This window comes from Phyllopteryx taeniolatus, chromosome 4 (genome assembly GCF_024500385.1).
Source record: "Phyllopteryx taeniolatus isolate TA_2022b chromosome 4, UOR_Ptae_1.2, whole genome shotgun sequence".
Taxonomy (NCBI): Eukaryota; Metazoa; Chordata; class Actinopteri; order Syngnathiformes; family Syngnathidae; genus Phyllopteryx; species Phyllopteryx taeniolatus.
The window spans coordinates 17,827,919-17,846,362 of record NC_084505.1 but is presented as its reverse complement, the minus strand read 5'-3'; the positions used below and the strand labels follow the sequence as shown (position 1 = coordinate 17,846,362).

Here is an 18,444-nt window from a genome sequence, read left to right as displayed (position 1 = left end):
ACAGGACACGTGCCAACAATTGGGGGTTGTGTTTATGCGTCTGACTTGTGGCCAACACTTGTGCCCAGAAACATTTTGGATTTATACAAATAATGACATTCTCCTTGTAAGTCACCATATTGAACTAAAACAACAACCAAGAATCGTGATTTTCAAGTCTCAGCAGTGTCTGCCGGCAGCCCATGTGTTAGCGTATATTAAGGATAATATTAAGGAAAATATTAAAAGCGCACCAGATTGGGTTCACTGCGTATTTTTTGAACTGGGAAAGGAACTGTTAACGGGGCTCAAGAAGTGTCGATGTGTTAAAATGAACAAATATTTTTAGTGAACGTACTGAATGGAATCACTTTACAAACAGATTCGTTCATTTCTCAGTTCTGTTGAGCTCAGCCGCAAACATTGGCGCAGCCAGAAACTTTTTTTTGTGCGGGGTCCAAAGCCAATCGTTGGGGAGGGAGGCATATTGATCGAAATTCGAGGGCACCAGTGGGGTGGCCGACTTAGAGTATGTCCACCACGTAGCCCCGGCCCTGGTCACGAATGTGTGGCCCACGAGAAACTCTGTGACAAACGATGCATCTCGCCGGAGGTGGAGGGGGGAATAGGGGACGACTGTCCCAGGGCCCCGAGCATGTTGGGTGGCCCCGGGCAGCCCCCCCTGTGAGGTAGGTGTGATAACCATTAATCCACTGTGCTGTCAGCATAGTGTTATTGCCAGTTACTGGCCTGGCGTGCGTGTTGCATCACTTTCAGACAATGAGCCTATCTCGAACGTATACAACTGATTTGACACAACTTGGATATGTTTTCAAACCCCTTATTTGATTAAGTTCGTTAATCCAATTCACTCCCACCCTTTTTTTTCCCCCCTTTTTTCCTTGCAGTCGTGACAAAGAAAGCAAAGTCACTCGTAGTCATTTTTAAATCAGCTTTTATTCTGACAGAAGCTCACCCCATGGGGATTTACATTAATCGATTACAAAGTAGGACCTTGCCAAGTGGCAAGAGAGAACAGCCTTCGCGAAAGTTCAGTATACATACAGTTACTGACAATTGACATGCATAATAGTATAAAACCACATACAGACAAGGAGGGAGAAATAAAACAAGAGCTTACTGTTTATTAAAAAACTAAAACCAGTTAAAGGTGTCAATGGATGACCTTTGGAAAACTCCAACATTGGAAATAAAATATTACTACTCTAAAAGTGATCAAATAAATGCCAAATGCCACACAAATACTCCACAATTAAGGCATATTTGTCCATTGGTAAGGACTGCTGGCTGAATATCTGAAGTTGCATGTAGTGCTATGGGGAGCAGTGTTCATTGTGATGACGATAACGACATGTAACATGCGGTAACACTGCTGAAAAGTGCAGGCCAATCATAAAAGGCCAATCGCAACATAAAGTGATAACAGGTCTACATTCATTTTCCATCAAAATTGAGGGTCAATTTGACATTGTTCACTTGAGATATAAATACACATTTGTGTTGTTCCTCTAAAACTAACAACGCATGGCAATCCACCTTGATATAAAAATAACAAGAGTCAATATATAAAATTGTGATTAGGCTGTACAAGTGTATAATACATTTAGAACTCACATCTGTAAAAAAAAGATGCATGCAATGAGTTCTGTTTTGATTCTACAAGAAGTCTTTGGAAAACCGATTTTGACCATCTGACAATTTGTTTTGGATGGCATTCAGAATCATGTGTTGAGCCACTATACACAAGGTATTCTGTATAGACCCGTTTCACAGTATCAATTGAATCAACGCTAACAGGCGAGGGAGACCAGTTTCCAGTGATAGTTAAGTAAATGGTAGTTTAGATAGTGCCTTATTCAATAAAATGCTTGGAGGCTCAGAACAATACAGTGATGAAACAAAGTGAAGGCTCATCAGTTAAAAGGGATATACACAATGGGAATTCGCTCCTTAAAACATATCAAAACAGGTTCAATTAAGCAGATGTTGAAATAGCGTGTTTGTGCACATTTGTATGCAGTATGTGAGTGTTCATATTTGTTTACATTGCCCGGCTGGCAACGTGACTGACTGCCCCGAGCAGTCAGGCAGGGTGGGACACCCTGGGAGGTAACAATACAACGGGGAGGTTTCCAACTGGCTCGGCTGTCGACAGTGCTTCTGCTTGAGAACGATGTATTCACATTTTTGGACATGTTCACGTAACTGGTGATGCTTTCATTGCACGTCCAAGAACAAGTCGTCAAGTTTATTTTCCAATCAAGTGTACCTTGCAGTTTTATACTGGCAAGGCTCCAATGCAACATGTAGAAACGATGAGGTTGCTCACAAGTTCTTGTTTGGCATGAGTGTTTCTCCTGATGTGAGCCAGCTGCAGCATTCATGAAATCATTTGGAGTGACAATGCAAACACAAGTACACGCTAACTGCACTGAAATTCATTTAATAATGAAGATTGCCTTTTGCAGTTCTGTTTCTGGAGTGACAATTTGGACTGGTATGTTGCAAGGAAAAAAAATGACCTGTAGAACCTGTAAAATTGTAACACGGAACCGTAAACGATTTCATTTATTTTTCAGTTGGACTGAATATTCCTTTTTTTGGGTGCAGACGGCCGAAAAAAGTGTTGCATGTGCACTTTTTGTCAAGGGACATTTGAATAAAAAAAAAAAAGAACAATATACTTTCGAGTGTGATAAAATATATTTCTACAGATCTGTACAAATCCCAAATCCATTAAACATAAAACACTTTATAAATTCCAATACTCATCTTTTCCAAATGGAAAGGATTTTAAAAGGCTGCGCTCCTTCTGTCCATTTCAGAGATGTGTGATTACCTGATAAGGCTCAGTAATTATTGGATGTTTTTAATAAATCACATTCTATGCTATACTGGTTAATGGGTACTTTACTATCATACACAAGCTAAGTTGACATTTTGTGTTGTTTTTTTTTTGTGTCATTTTTAATTGTAGAAGGAAGCTGATAACAAAAGATGGGTGCGAGAGGACTCTGGGGACATATTGCCAATGTGGGTCTGTACAGTATGTGACACAAATTCACGGATTCTGTCCAGATTCTATTGACAGTGTTAAGCCCTTGTTGTTAATGGCCCTCTGCCAACTCCTGGCCAGCAGACAATCGTGTCTGCCTCCCGTCACGGCCCATCTTTAGCCTGTGAGGCCCCTCAGCAGCTGGTGGTGTCCAGTAGCTGCTTGGATACGGAGAGCTCTTCGTTGTTTTCAGGGGTCCTCTCTTCGACAGGCTTGTTTTGCTTGTCTTTGACCTTGTACACGTCCCACTTCTCCGGCAAAAGCCCCGTGTTGAAAAGTTTAGCCATCAGCCAAGAGATGACCATGATGGTGACCAGCGAGCCCAGCATGATCACGGTGCGGAAGGGGAAGAACTGGGTAAGCTTGCCCTCAGCATCCGGGCGGCAGTTGGGAAAGTGGATGATGGGCGGCAGGCTGACAAGCGGCTCCCCGCTCAGGATTCTCATGGTGATTCCCATTAGGAAGCCCACAGCGGCCCCGTAGCCGTTTGACTGCTTGAAGAAGAGGACGCAGACCAGCTGAGGGAACATGATGGTATATGACATGTCCACACCCACGAGCCAGAAGACCAGCACACTGCTGTCCAAGAAGGTGAGGCCAGCGCCAGCCAGACCGACAACCACCACTGAGATACGAATCACCCACTGCATCTCACGGTCTGACGCCTGAGACAAGAGAGAGACAGCGCTTCAAAATGTGTTTTTCAATGCGGGATCATCTACTGTAGTCTAGAGGTCATAACAGAGACTCAATAACCAAACATAAGCCAGAACAGTAAACATGTCTCAATACTGGGAACATTGTTCAGAGACCTCGTGAAGGAGCCATTCATTGTCAGACAGAAAATATCAGAAACAAGATTCAATGTGAGCAAGCGATGCTGATAGCTACAGAATAGTTGCTTTGTGTTATCATCACCAGATATTACAAAGTACCATTTTTCATTGTTTGAACTATGTCCATGAGGGTAACATTGACATTGATTTAACATTGGGAAATGCGTGCACTTCTAAAACTGTATAGTGATGACTCAATGTTTATTTGATCCATCCATCCATTTTCGGAGCCGCTTATCCTCACAGGGATCACTGGCGTGCTGGAGCCCATCCCAGCTAACTTCAGGCGGGAGGCGGGGTACACCCTGAACCGGTCGCCAGCCGATCGCAGGGCACGTACATACAAACAAACCATCTTTGTTCTGAAGATAAACTCGAATGAACCGACGTCTGATGTTTCCGGGTCCAAATCAGGTGGCTACGCATAGCTGATTTCAATGTCAACATAATTATCCATTCATAGCTATTACTTATGATTAATATAGTCGCGTACCAGCCGTAACGATATGTATAGTTGCAGTCGCTTCGATCCAGTTCAAGAGCTGCAGCTAAAATTTTGCCTTTATCCAGGTAATAATACTCACTTTTGCGGTAGTGCATAACATCAATGTCTCATACTGAGGGTTGTTTCTCACATCTCGGTTAACTCAGCTACGTACATAGAGCCAACGATATTCGGAACAGCTCAGCATATCGCACTGAAGTTCGAACTCAAACCACAATAATGAATAATGGATTCAATTACTGCTCTCTGACAATGTCAATCAAAAGTGAACATTATTATCTGTATAAAGGCAATGTGTCTGGGTTACTTACAGTAAGAAGGTTAAAACATTAAACATACTCGAAGGATACATAGTAATGTGATGTGTTTCAAATAAATACACCGAAACTAAAAACAACAAAAACTGTTTTATATTCATGCAGTAAGCAATGAAATGTACTATTTACACACAACCGCATGCTGGGCTTGCTAATAATACTCTAGCAAGTGCACCTTTTTTTGTAAGGAAAACAAAAAAAAAACCTATCCTAGGACACACATCGTTGATATTCTCACCTGCTTCCGGATTATGTTCTTGTAGATATTGGACGAGAACAACGACGCAGAGGACAGCAGGGCTGAGTCCATGGAGGACATGACAGCAGCAGCTACAGCTCCGATCCCGATAATCGACACGTAGGTGGGCGTGAGGTACTGCAGGGAGATAGGGAGGATAGAACCTACTTCGCCACGTTCATATGGAGTTGGCAGTCCATAGCGTGTTGAGTTCCAATCTAGGGAATGGTTAGATGAGGAGATATCATTAGGGAATAAGGAAGAGTTACAAATAGAAAAGGCTTAGATGCTCCTGCAATAAAGAGTTCAAATATGTGTGGGCGTACCAGTAGATGCAGCCACTGCCCCCACTAGCACAGAGGGGATACCCAGCACCAGGCAGAAGGCAGAGGAGGCAAAGCAGGTTATTTGAGCCTGGGTGTAAGATGAGGCTGCCAGGATCCTCTGGTAGAACGCTTGGTAGGCCAAACCACCGAGAGCCTGTCACAAACACTGAATATTCAGTACAATATTATCGCTGCCCTTTTTTGATCCGCAGCTAATGAACCCTGGGAATTAACAGCTGCCATCAATTTCATTTGAAGCTCCTTTCGAGGCAAGAGTCATAAAACCCAGCATATTGCGTCTCATGAGCTATTTTCACTGCCCAATGTGTATTTATAAAGTCCTCCATGACTCACCAGGAGCATGAAGTCGTCAAACCACTTGCCGGCTTCATCGAGGTTCACCGTGCCAACCCAGGGAGCCTGGAAGGTCTGGTTGTAGGCCGTCAGCGAAATGTCCAAAGAGTGAGGATTGGTCAACAGGAAAGGGACACACACCCACTGTGTACACAAACACAAAACTAAGATGATCTGATTATGCACTTAGTGGAGGATGTTTGCAGTCTGTCTGGAAATTAAAAATCAAGTCTTAGCCATGCTATGATCGACTGTTACACTATGTTTCGTGACAACTATCAAAGAATCATGGGGTTGATGGAAGAACTTTCCCAAACTGTGAAACTCATGTCAGGCTAACAAATCTCGGAAAATATCGAGGCTTTCAATTCAACAACAACTCTGCCAAGCGCATCTGCTCATAACGATCATGGACTTTCACGAGAGAAACTAAATATAGCCTGTGGCGGGGTTCGTCGATCAGCTCCGGTTACGATGATGAAGACCTTTTCAGCTCAAACATTATTTAGGCTAATTAATCATGCGGGGAACATGCGCAAGACTGCTATGGTGAGCAACAAAACAGAAAATAAGAGCTACTGTGACAGCTGTTCCTAGAAGGCGACATTGTTAGCCATTAGCTCGTCGGAACCTAAAATAGGTTACCAACCAGCCCAGGCTGTTTACTCGACCACGTATTGCTCAATGGAGACCCTTGCGGTGAAATATTTGAGTGGATTATACATTTTAAAGGAGATATTCTGCTGTCAAGCCAATATGCCAAGAAAGAAATGGTGGCGGTTCATACATATTATTTGAAAGAGATTTCATCAGCTGAAGAATAAGTGAGTTCATCTACTAGCAAAGTCATGGGAAATATCCATCCATCCATCCATCCATTTTCTTTAGCGCTTATGCTCACTAGGGTCGCGGGCTGCTGGAGCCCATCCCAGCTATCTTCGGGCGGGAGGCGGGGTACACCCTGAAGCGGTCACCAGCCAATCGCAGGGCACATGCAAACAAACAACCATTCACACGCACAGTCACACCTACGGGCAATTTAGAGTCTTCAATGAATGCATGTTTTTGGGGATGTGGGAGGAAACCGGAGTGCCCGGAGAAAACCCACGCAGGCACGGGGAGAACATGCAAACTCCACACAGGCGGGGCTGGGATTTGAACACGGGTCCTCAGAACTGTGAGGCAGATGTGCTGACCAGTCGTCACACATTTCATGTGTTCCAGTTACGGCAAACGTCTCTGCGCCCTAAACTGAAAGTGATGTCATAGGATGAGACAACCAGATATAAACAAATTCATTTTACTCATCATGAACTATTTTCTTCATCCTGCTCATCTCAAAATATATACACATGATTTTTAATCTTTTAATATAACATTCTCTTTCATTTTCTTCACTTTTGTCTTTTTCAATGTATGTCAGCAGCAGTGGGGCGCCGCCCTCGCGCCCTCTATCGACTCTTGGCCGCAGGTAAAACTGCCGAGTCAGAGTGTGAAAGTGTTGTGTAAATGGAATATTCATCATTTTTTTTTTTTAATTGAGTGTTTCCTGATCATACTCAGCAGACAACAGAGAAGACAAGGTTCTCTGACTTAGTGACTGTAAGAGAATGAATAGATGCTCCGTACCAGGCTGACGAAGATGAGGATGAGCTGGATCACATCTGTGTAAGCCACAGAGTAAAGCCCTCCCAAGAGCGTGTACACAATGGCAACCACGGCGGAGATGATAATGGAATAGGCGTAAGAAAGGTCCAGGATCACAGCCATAGTCCCACCTGGAACAACACAGCATAGTGATGAGCGCCAGAGGACGGATGGGGCAACACTTGCACATACATTTATCACTGGAGACACATGCAACTGAAGTTATTATGTTCTCAACCTCTCTTTTGCTTTTAAATCGTTTCTCTCACACAGACACACAGACAACACATGTGCATGCATCCGCTTTTAATGAGCCATGTAATTGCCTATACATTTTGGTCGTGTTATTTAATTCATATGCTGAAAAACAACGTATTACAATTGCATAACATAGCATTGCATTACTAGTCATTTAGGTCAATAATGTTACAGTTTTGTATTAAACATCTTTAAAACAAATCCTAATGCAACAAGCAGACATAAAGCAATAATATTAAAAACAGAACCATAAGAACAGAAGCAGCCTATTGATTGTGACTCCAGAACCCTTCATAATAAAAACTGATCATTACAAATTCAAAAAAAAAAACAATTATGGAAAATAAATCTGGGTTTGTAGTAACGAAACAACTGAAACTGTAAAGAATGAGTGAATGCAAATAAGTGAGTAAAAAAAGACATCTTGTTACTCAAACAAGGCAAGCAAAACGTCACTACCTTTACTGTCTCTTCTCCCACATTGCCAGGGTCCCCCCAGCCGTAGCCTGCAGCCACACCACAACAATGCCCTTAAACAGAGAAGTGTCAGATCTGCACCATCGCCACTTACCACCCTCTGACCTACTGTACCCACCCCTAACTGATCCCAACACACTTATTGACAAAGCACTTTCTCACTTCTTTGTATTGAATGGTAACTTGACTGCTACAGTCGGATCGTTCACTCTTCTAGTCCATACCCACCCGTCCCACTTAATGCATTAGTAATATTAGTCTATTAGTCTTTACGCGTCTACACAGTCCCTTACCTAATAACCTTAACATAACTTTGACTGCAGTCGTCAATAGTTTGTTCACACTTGGCACTAAAATGCCAAAATGTGCTAGGTGAGCTCAGTGTAATGGTTTTAAAGCACAAGACATTGTGTACTCCACATTCACATGTGCTGAGTGACATAAAATGAAACTCTGGGTGACAAAACTCCAAAATGCCACAGCCACCTCTATTTGCTGTGGGGGGGGGGGGGGGGGGGGGGGTGAATAAAAATTTCCTGTCTCACTCCAAGTTCCTCAATGAAAAGAAATATTACCTTTAACTAAAGTATTCATATTGTACAAATAAAACAACCCAATTGTGAGTGTACGTACGTTTCGGGGACAAAAGCTAAACGTCTCATAAGGAGAAAGCTGTCTTCTTGCAGGGCACTGAGCTACAGGTAGACGGCAATAAATACATCAAATGGCCCCCGAGAATGTTTTTTTTACATGCCTCTAATGAAAAACAGCAGTAGTTTTTCACTTCAGTGAATCTGTGTGGCCCCGCTATATTTGACCTAACTTTGAATGCCATCATTATGATGCTGTGCATTACTTTTTAGTAGCAACAGTCATAGTTACCTCTTGAATTGATATCCCGTAAGGAAAGTGAGGTTTTATTCTGATGCCAGCTGTGAACTCGATCACTTTGGATACATTCTTATCACGTAAGACCTAATTGATCATTCCTGTTTGGTATCCTTTCCAGTTTTAGGGGCATATCTATTATCGCTTGTGTGTTGAGCTGTGCCCTTTGCCGCAGCACTAAATTTAGGATTGGAAAGAAAGAAAAAAAAGGTGAATGAGAATCGGGGGCCCTCTTTGGGTCCTGTGGGCTGCACGAGGGTAGGCCAGAGAAAAGGGGGTACTCAAATACCCCCATGTTGTTTTTAGATCCTCTGCGTCTGAGTGGGTGAACAAACACATGTCCACATGCACGCACACACAAACATACACACCTTTCTACCTTCTTCATAGGTATGTGCTCGGTACCCATTTCCTTCCCTGCAGAGATTTGACTGTGGCTGTGTACTGTTGATACTGGATACTGCCCTGAGAGCATATGAAGTCTGCCTTCATGTAAAATCCTTTCTCACACTAAACCATTATACCTAGTGATGCCTAGTGTATAGAACAGATACAGTACAGTTTTCTTACAGTACCCTAAGCCAAAAGCTGAGCATACCGTCTATTCTAGAGCGCTTTGTGTGCATCTGCTTTTGTCTCTGTGTGTGCAACTGTGTATCAAGCTACGCACAAACTTGGGATGCACAGCAGTCCTCCAGATGTCAGGAGGTTTTACTGAGGAGTGAGGGGTCCACCCAGAGGCTAAATTGGTTTAATTGGTTTGGACAAAAACCTCTCATGAACAGTCCTATTTACTATTCCTTTTGTGGAGTCAAGAGAGCGACCATGGTGTCTCAAACACAGATTTCACATGAATAAACATTCTACAAACACACACACACACACACACACACACACCCGCCTACATGACGTTATGTAAAGGCATGGATCATTTAACCTGACAGTCAAATAGAAAACTCTCATGATATGAACAACCTGGTTTGAATAATTGATCACCTTTCACAATCAACAGGCTGCTCGATGTTTAACCCGCTTTTTCAAATACCACTGGAAAAGAAGACAGCATTAAAACACACACACGTACAAACACACAAGCACATTCGCACTGCACAGCATTGCACTTACATCCACATAGACACACATACATACAACATACAGCATACAGAAATAACAGTGGGAATTACAGTCCAAAATATTATAGCTCATAAAGGAACAATGTAATAACAAATTACAGTTCATTGTAAAAATCTCATCAGTGCAAGTGAAGTCATACTATACTGGACAGCAGGACTTGACAGGTTAACACACAAGCATAAATACAGGTACTCGTGATTTAGTCCTGTGTGCATAGTTTCAACAAGTATAAAATAAACAAAGAAATATATCAAATAAACACTGCATTCACCATGCACATTTGAGTACCACTACATCAATGGCATGGCTTTAGCCATCCATCCATTTTCAGAACGCTTATCCACGCTAGGGTCGCGGTGTGCTGCTGACTCTGGGCAAGAGGCGGGATACACCCTGAACTGGTCGCCAGCCAATCGCAGGGCACATATAGACAAACAACCATTTACATGAACACCTACGGACAATTTTCTGTCTTCAATTCACCTACCATGAATGTTTGCGGGAGGGAAGTGGAGTACCCGGAGAAAAACCACGCAGGTACGGGGAGAACATGCAACTCACAAAACACAGGAAGGCCGGAGCCCGGTTCTGGGCCCACGGCCTCTGAACTCTGACGCCGAGGTGCTAACCGGTCTGCCCACCGTACTGCCTCGGTATGGCCTAATTAAAAGAAAATCCTATCCCTGAGGATTTTACCTCATTCTACGTGTACTACACTGACAATAATCATCCAGTTGTTTTTGTCCAAGTGTAGCATTCGTTGTGTGCCTAGATTTGTTTACGTCTGCATGACGCACGCACGCATAATTGTGCCACGCAGTTCTGCAGCATGATGGAACTCACCCAGGCTGACAAGTGTGCGTGACACCCACAGAACATCAGCGATCAGTGCAGGAAGGATCAGAGCATTGCTCAGGAAGTTCCCATACTTCTTCTGGAAAGGGTCCATCATAGTCACATAATTGTTCTCTCTCATGGGCTTTGCAAAGAAAAAGCCACCTGGAGCATAAAAGAAAGCATCGGTTTGACATACTGGTGTTAGGTTATACCAAAGATACAACATATTATGTTTCTATCAATGGAATCCAGAATCAGAAGACGGCAAGTGAGGGTTCAGGAAAATGTTGACACAGTACGGAACAGGGATGAGCAACTGGCAATCCGCATGCAACATGAATATAGCGATATGGTCAGCCATGATAAAATTTGCCATGCTGGTAAGTCGCTCAAGTAAATGAAAACTGTTTTATCATGTGGAAGAACAAGAATTGATTGCGTAATCACCAGGAAAAGCACACTAGCGTAGCCTGGTCAGTCACTCGGTAATGCTATCCTTTGCCCGGCATTTGAACTGACTGGGATATTACTGTCACGCACAAATGTCCGTCATGGTTTTGTCACGATTCCATGGTAACAACATGCAACATAAATTTAACCCGACAGTCAATTAAAACACACATTCAACGTAGCGCAGGTCACATAAACACATTTAAAGAACGTTTAACAATCTTATTCGGGAACTGAAGAGCGGCCAATCGCAACCATTTTTTTTTTGTGTGTGTTCTTCACTAGAACCATTTGACATTTCGTTTAAAGTGCATGAGGAGTTGTGTCCTCCGCAAACTTGGACATATGTAACACCATTAAAAGCGACGCTAACCCATATGGCGGACAAGCAGCTGTTGTGACGGATGGCGGACTCGGCATGCATGGGAGACGCAGTGGCTTTTGCAAGGGCTCCTTCAACAAAACAAGGGTGAATTTCCCTGCGCTATATACCGCACTGTATCATACAGGCGAGTGAGTCGGCCACTTGATTGGAGGATTTTAAATGACATGCAGCAACATAGTATACTATTAAAATCTTTGAGTGAGTTGATTTTGGTGAAAAAAAGGCGCAAAATGAGTTCTTGCACTTAAAAGTTGGTTCGCTGTTTAGCAGTTTTGTGCCATCTTTGAATGGTCATTCTTATGCAGCGGGGGAGAGATTCACAATATCTGGTTATTTTGTTGCTTGCTTCAAACCCTTTGTTGTTGAAGATTGGATCATTTATACATGAGCATAAAATATATTATGATAATTTGATGTATATCAGTTCAATTGAAAAAAAAAGCCATAAGGTATGCACATATTTTGTTCATATTTAAAATGGCATTTTTTGTCATACATCTGATTAGGAAGTGCATGGTCCTTTGTAGCTCACTGGTAGCACTGACAAACATTTTTGACCACCAACGTCATTTAAGTTGCTCACCCATTGAGCAAGATAATAAAATACTATCAGCTGAACCCAGGTGACGGCAACCAACAGAGCAGGGCACGTTATCGGTCCCAATTTCTCATATCGCTCACACTATGCTGACCATTGTGACATTGGCCTAGCGTGTTGGTCATGTCACCTGTTGCAAATGTTTCAGCGTGTGTGTAACGGTCAGCAATTAGAGGTCTCTTTGGTACAAGTCATCACTTTGCACCTGTTGTCTCATATTACCATCCTAAACTGATTTCTCGTGGTCCTATTTTTAATACAGCAACACCTTTATAGGTTTGTGCAGTCAAATAGCCGATGGTAGTGATATTGAGGCTCTGTCAGTGGTCAACACTATTATTTATATAAATACCAGAAAACATAAGTTTGGAATGGAATGGACGGAATTGCTTTTAACCAAGTCGTAAAGTTTTTTTGGTTCATGGTTATTTGTGTCGATTTGCACTGATTTATTTTGTATCCTACCGCAACATGTTATGAAATGAAGAATGATGACGAATTCGAAAGAGTGGTCTCTTTGAGATGAGAATCCCATCCCCTTGAAAAAGTTACATTCACAAAGGGGAGTTTAGAGGTTACATAATGTACAGCAGGACATGCTTGTCAGCATCTAATTCTACTGGCATTTCCTGCCGCTTGCTGGTGTCAATTCCAAAACCTTCACACTTGTGCACAACTGTGCCATCCATCATTTGGCCTTGTTAGTAATCAGGAGACGTTGGTCAAAAATTGAGTTTTTTAGTTCTTGGCTTCAGCCTTTGTGTAAGGAGTAGTACTCACCCAAGAAGAATGTAACGACATAAGGCACCGGCATGAGAGCCCACACTGCTCCTAATGTCGGGTTGTATGTGGCTTCAGCTATACCCAGGATAAAACCTCCTCCTACCCATGTGGCTGCAAAGACAGGTTTTTTTGTTTTTTTTAAATACCATTCAGTTGTTATTCACTTTCTTCATACTGACAAGACTACCAGGTTTTTACCTGTAAGAGTGAAGACGCCCACGAGTAAGTTGATGTTCCTTCCAGCCAGTAGTGTGATCTCCATTCCATCTCCTTGGCACTTTTTCTCTTCTCTCCTGGAGCGCATGGAAGCCCAAATGCCAGTTCCCAGGATCAGCAGGTAGAAGGCTGCCATCACCACGAGACCCTCCACGTTCAACGTCATGGTCAGTGTCTTTCTGTTGGACAGGAACGGCGTGTAACTACACAAAACGGACAAATTGCTGATGCGTTCATGTAAAGAAAATGGAATTTATTTCAAAATATGTTTTAACTTGGTAAAAAAAAAAAAAAAAAAAAAAAAATTACTGTCAAAGGGTTGTTGTGGGTTTTAGTTACGGTAATTCTTTTGACAATTGTTAAAAATATTCACATGGGAGAAAGGTGTAGATGAAAACATGAATACAGAGGGAAGGATGAAAGTGTTTTCTATGAAAAGCGGCAGGAGATGCAACAAGGAAAAAACAACGAGCAGCCGTATGTAAATGAAATGGCTCTACTTTCTTGGCAGACAGGAGTATGGGGTACGGTGAAGTCAGCACAAATGAGGGGATTTAAAAAAAAAAAAAAAACATATTTGTAGTTGTTGGGCAAACAATGAGAAAAAAAACTGGCGAAGTGGATCTCGCTTTGTCCGTGGCCGTACTTAAAAAATTGGTTTTGAACCCAAAAACAGGGAAGTAGACACAACTCAAGAGACATATTAGTACATGAGATGGGTACATGTACATGATTTATCACGGTCAAGTTATTCTCTGTCAATTTCGACCATATACTGTATCCAACTGTTAAGAGATCCAAAACAACTTCCGTGATCCATCAGAATTACTTTTCTTGGAAAACGAGTTTTTAAACATTCTACTTTAGACATGAATTCAAACATAATCATTTTTTATGGAGGAAAAACAAGCCATGCCCCAGGCTCAGTAAAAACAATACAAATGAAATCAAATAAACAACACACTTTTCCAATAAGTCTCTCACCAAAAAAATATTAGTGTAAGCCCTGACTCAGAACTCACAGCTGTCAGAAGAATGTATGGACATTCACTTGAGAATGGGTATAAGAGAAAAAAGAAAAAATGTTTGTCAAGGGAAGGGATTGAAAAACACAAGCCAAAATGAGTGTGAGTGTGTGTGTGTGTGCGTGTTTATGTGAAGGCATGGAAGGAATGGATGAGGAGCTGGGACAGTTGCCAAAGTCAACAAATGCTTGAAAAACTCACTCGTGTGGCCTGTGTGATCTACAAGTGTGTACGTGTGCACACTTGACTGTATAGCTTTTATCACAGCACGCATTACAGAGCTCAAAACTCGACATGTGTGTCTATTTCATAAAGCAGGAGTTAGTGCACTATGTTTATGCGGGACAAAAAGAAGAAACTGTTTTTCTTGCGCCGTTAAAATCTTTTGAAACGTTCCAGTCGAAGTATTGGTACAAACACATTGGAAACACATTAAAAGGTTTACTGTGTGTTGCACAAGTGACGGTATACTTGGTATGCTACTTTTAAAAGTTAACTGAATAAAGCACAGTAAAAACAATTGGTCTGGAATGAGTCAAAGAGCAGTGTTATCTACGTGCAGGGGGAGGAGAATTCCCTTTAAAATGTTGTTATTTTTTATTAGCTTGTAAAGCACAGCCCGCAACATGGGCATGTACATCTATTGAATGGAAAAAGGAACACGCTTAATAGAAACAATGTTTGCTACAGCCGATGTACTCATATAAGGCATTTGCACATTTGCGTCAAGGTTTCTACAAGTTGAACTGGTGAATCTTAATATTGAAAATGATGTTTTTGTATTAGTGGTTTTCTGCATTTAAACAAGTGCACATTGTATTGTTTGCATATGGTTATGTTGTTTGAGAGCGCCTCCTCCTTGTATGTACGCAAGATATTTCACATTGGCGTGAGCCCTGGATTCCTTCTTGGGGTTTGGACCTATTTTGAAGTTGAGAGGAAGGGGGACTCCCCTTGTATGTCTCCCTCCTGACACACTCTACACACAGCAGGACCTGGCCAGTGATTGTGCATCATCTGCCATTTCTCAGTGAGACTGGATATACAGTACTCATGTTACGGTCTTCTTGAAATACAACACAAAAAAAAGTATTGCCCTAAGTATTTCAAGTGATTGAGTCACATTTCCTTTGGCATCCTGGGTACTCTTTCATCTTCAGGTTGTGTGTTGATTTTCAAGTCTGGATTCAATAGAAGTTGAATAACTCCAATATTTGCATCCTATAGAGAATCATGGAAACGTCTCAAATGATGCCAAGTTATTATTTAACCAACATGTGCTGGAGACAACTTTCCAGCCAAGCTGTAAAACTGGGGTCAATGAACTGAAAACGAAAGTATGTCTTTTGGCCATTAATCATGCCTCTTGACAGTATAATCCCTCAGCCCATGCGACTTGGTGTACTATCATGCATCAAATGATTCAAATAAAATACAGCTGCTTTGCACAGAAGCTATGTGGAGATGTGGCTCTGACTGTCTCTCACAAACAATTGGAAATGGTTTCCAAGTGCCCCACTGACATGAAGGGCAAGGTCATAGTGCGTTGCTGCAAAATCTTGCACTACTTGTTTGTCAGGATCATACTTGAAAATGTAGGTTTTAATGGTCTCATTTGGTCTTGTTGAACTGGTTTCTTGAATAAACTTATCAGCCGTCAAAGAGAACCCTGGCTGTCACATGGCTGAGCTATTGGCTGTCAAATTCCTTCCTCACTTTTTTTGTAAGCTATGATGATGAACAGTGGAACGGTGAGTGACTGGTTAGCACATCTGCCTCACAGTTCTGAGGACCGGGGTTCAAATCCTGGCCCCGCCTGTGTGGAGTTGGCATGTTCTTTCCGTGCCTGCGGGGGTTTTCTCCGGGCACTACGGTTTCCTCCCCATTTCTGAATTATTGCAGTGCAAAAGTTATCCACCAGGTGACAGATGACACCTTACTTAGATAGGACAGCAAGGTTTTGAGCTCGGTTAAAATACAGAAGAAGAAAAAAAAGTGACTGCTCAAGGGTTTGGCTCACCCTCTATAGAGCCCCAATCCATTTCAGGTCTTTCATCACCATGCAGAGCAGCAGCAATTGGACATATCGACTGTTGACAGTACACGGTATATTTGGCTTCACCTAGTGACATTTGAAGTTGTTGCATCAGAGGGTTCACTGTAACCTTCGGCAATGTTTGGCTGGCAGACAGCTGGCACAGCATTTATTCATTGCCAATGTAACTCAAGTATCTTTAGACATGAGGACGCGGTCTGTCTAAATAAGCCGTGTCCTTCTGATACAGGTGCAGAAGTGTGACTTGGCAAAGCCCAGCTACGACTTTCTATGAATACCTTCCTCCCTAGCCACACAACGGCTCCATTTCCCTGCCTCTCAGTACTTTTCCGCTGCTGCTAACCACTTCTCCATCCCCACGTCTGCAACCGTCCGTTTAGGATATCCGCTGCTGTACCGACAAACTCGGTGCGAAGATATATATATATATATATATATATATGTTCAATCGCACCTATTATACAAAAAAAAAAAAAAAAAAAAAAAAGACAAAAATATGCTTTCTGTTGATGTGTTCCTTAAACTCCAACTCCATTGTTTTTTAAGAGAAAGAATACAGAAGGTCCAACAAAATTGTTCACACGTGGACTGACAAATACTACTCTCGCACATCCTTCATCTTAATTGATTTACTGACTATTTCTTTGGGATACATCCAGCCCGAGACATCTTTAGTCAAAGCTTGAGAAGCTGCTTTAGAATCAAGACAGCTGTTATCTTGGTAAGACATGAATTACTTCTAGGAATTAAGACGTTTACCGCCACTGAAGTTAAAAAATATAGCCTACGCTTGTGAGCAAGCTATAAACCCACCACAAAAAGCACCAGTCACGTAACATTTCTAACCAGTTTGGGAATTGGCAGAGGTTGGATTAATACTCTGAAATCTGTAACAGCTTTTCCAATTATTTGTGTTTTATGAAAGGGTGCCCTCCGAGTCTATCAACAGTTTTTGGTGTCTAAAATCACGTCGGTTCCTGCCTCCGAGAGATGCAGTGGAAATTTAATCAACATCACTGCGAGATACAATTCCCAAAAGAAAGACAAACTGGACACCGCAGGGGAGGCCGCAAGAGTCAATGTGGCTGCAACAGTGTCACTCAAGGCTATTTAGAGCAGAGGCATGTGTGCTGCCCCAACTTGATAAGAACTATAAAGCGGCCATGTACAGTGCGGACATACGGAACAATGTAAATGAGAGCAACATGAAAACTCTGTAATGCACACCGCAATGTGACAAAATAGGATACTAACCCAAAAGCGGCGTCGCTCAGAACGTCTCAGGTCTTTGCGATGGACGGCTGGATGAGAGAGATGCTATTCTTGCAGATGTTCGAGTCCGTCCAAAAAGAGAGAGAAAACAAAAACAAAAACAAAACCAAATCATGCATTCAACTGAACTGGTGTCACTCACTGCTCAGAAAGAACACAAAGACATGAAGAAGAAAAAAAAGAATTATATGTATTGAACTCAATGTTTAGTAAATGTATATATATAAATAAAATAAAAATGATGATTTACGAGTTGAGGTTCACTCATAAGGAAGACTCAACGAGGGAGGTTGGAACTCTCTGGAAGCGGCACTTCTAGCCTTTCTTTTAAAGCTCTCCAGGGGCGTGACCAAGCAGCCGAGTGAAAAGGGGGTGGGGGGCGGGGGGGTAACGCGACCACTCCGACCTGATTGGTGACTGGTCCGAAGCGCCTGTCGACAGCCAATTATCTGCGTGCACAATGCATAGGCGGCTCGGCCCATATGGGGATGACTTGATTGTGGAGTGACACTATGGCACCTCTCGCTGCTCATGATCAGCTCATTAACCTGCTTCTCTGCTTCACACTCTTGCAGTCAGCCCCCCCCCCCCCCACACACACACACACAGACACACACACCATCCCCTTCTCAAATGGATTCATGTTAAGAACATCTCTTTTGGAGGGAGCTATAATTATTGAATGTTTGCTTCCCTTAAAGCACTTAGCTCAATGTCTCACCTACCTGTTGTGTTTCACAGTGACTGAACAGCCAGCCTGACATATCCCACCAAGATCCTCACACAC

General features: G+C 42.4%; 1 protein-coding gene across 4 annotated transcripts; it reads right to left on the bottom strand.

The window, feature by feature from the left end:
- Positions 1-917: 917 nt before the first annotated feature.
- LOC133476548 (high affinity choline transporter 1-like) lies at positions 918-17,971 on the bottom strand. Of its 4 annotated transcripts, XM_061770090.1 has the most exons (10): positions 17,908-17,955; positions 17,640-17,702; positions 13,287-13,483; positions 13,086-13,199; positions 10,879-11,034; positions 7,261-7,409; positions 5,632-5,775; positions 5,278-5,431; positions 4,952-5,169; positions 918-3,720 (listed from the first exon to the last, which is right to left on the bottom strand). In XM_061770090.1, the coding sequence occupies exons 3-10, from the start codon at positions 13,468-13,470 to the stop codon at positions 3,190-3,192; spliced, it is 1,650 nt and encodes a 549-aa protein (XP_061626074.1). In that variant the 5' UTR covers positions 13,471-13,483; positions 17,640-17,702; positions 17,908-17,955; the 3' UTR covers positions 918-3,189. The 4 variants fall into 4 exon arrangements, with proteins under 4 accessions (XP_061626074.1, XP_061626073.1, XP_061626072.1 ...); XM_061770089.1 differs by having other exon boundaries at positions 13,287-13,507; positions 17,640-17,971; XM_061770088.1 differs by having other exon boundaries at positions 17,640-17,971.
- Positions 17,972-18,444: the final 473 nt, after the last annotated feature.

Excerpts from the sequence above, each read along its gene's own strand:
- LOC133476548 (XM_061770089.1), bottom strand. The coding sequence starts at position 13,470 with ATGACGTTGAACGTGGAGGGTCTCGTGGTGATGGCAGCCTTCTACCTG. Across the intron at positions 5,776-7,260 it reads TCCTCATCTTCGTCAGCCTG|TGGGTGTGTGTCCCTTTCCT; the intron begins GTACGGAGCATC and ends TTGTGTACACAG. Across the intron at positions 5,170-5,277 it reads GGCAGTGGCTGCATCTACTG|ATTGGAACTCAACACGCTAT; the intron begins GTACGCCCACAC and ends ACCATTCCCTAG.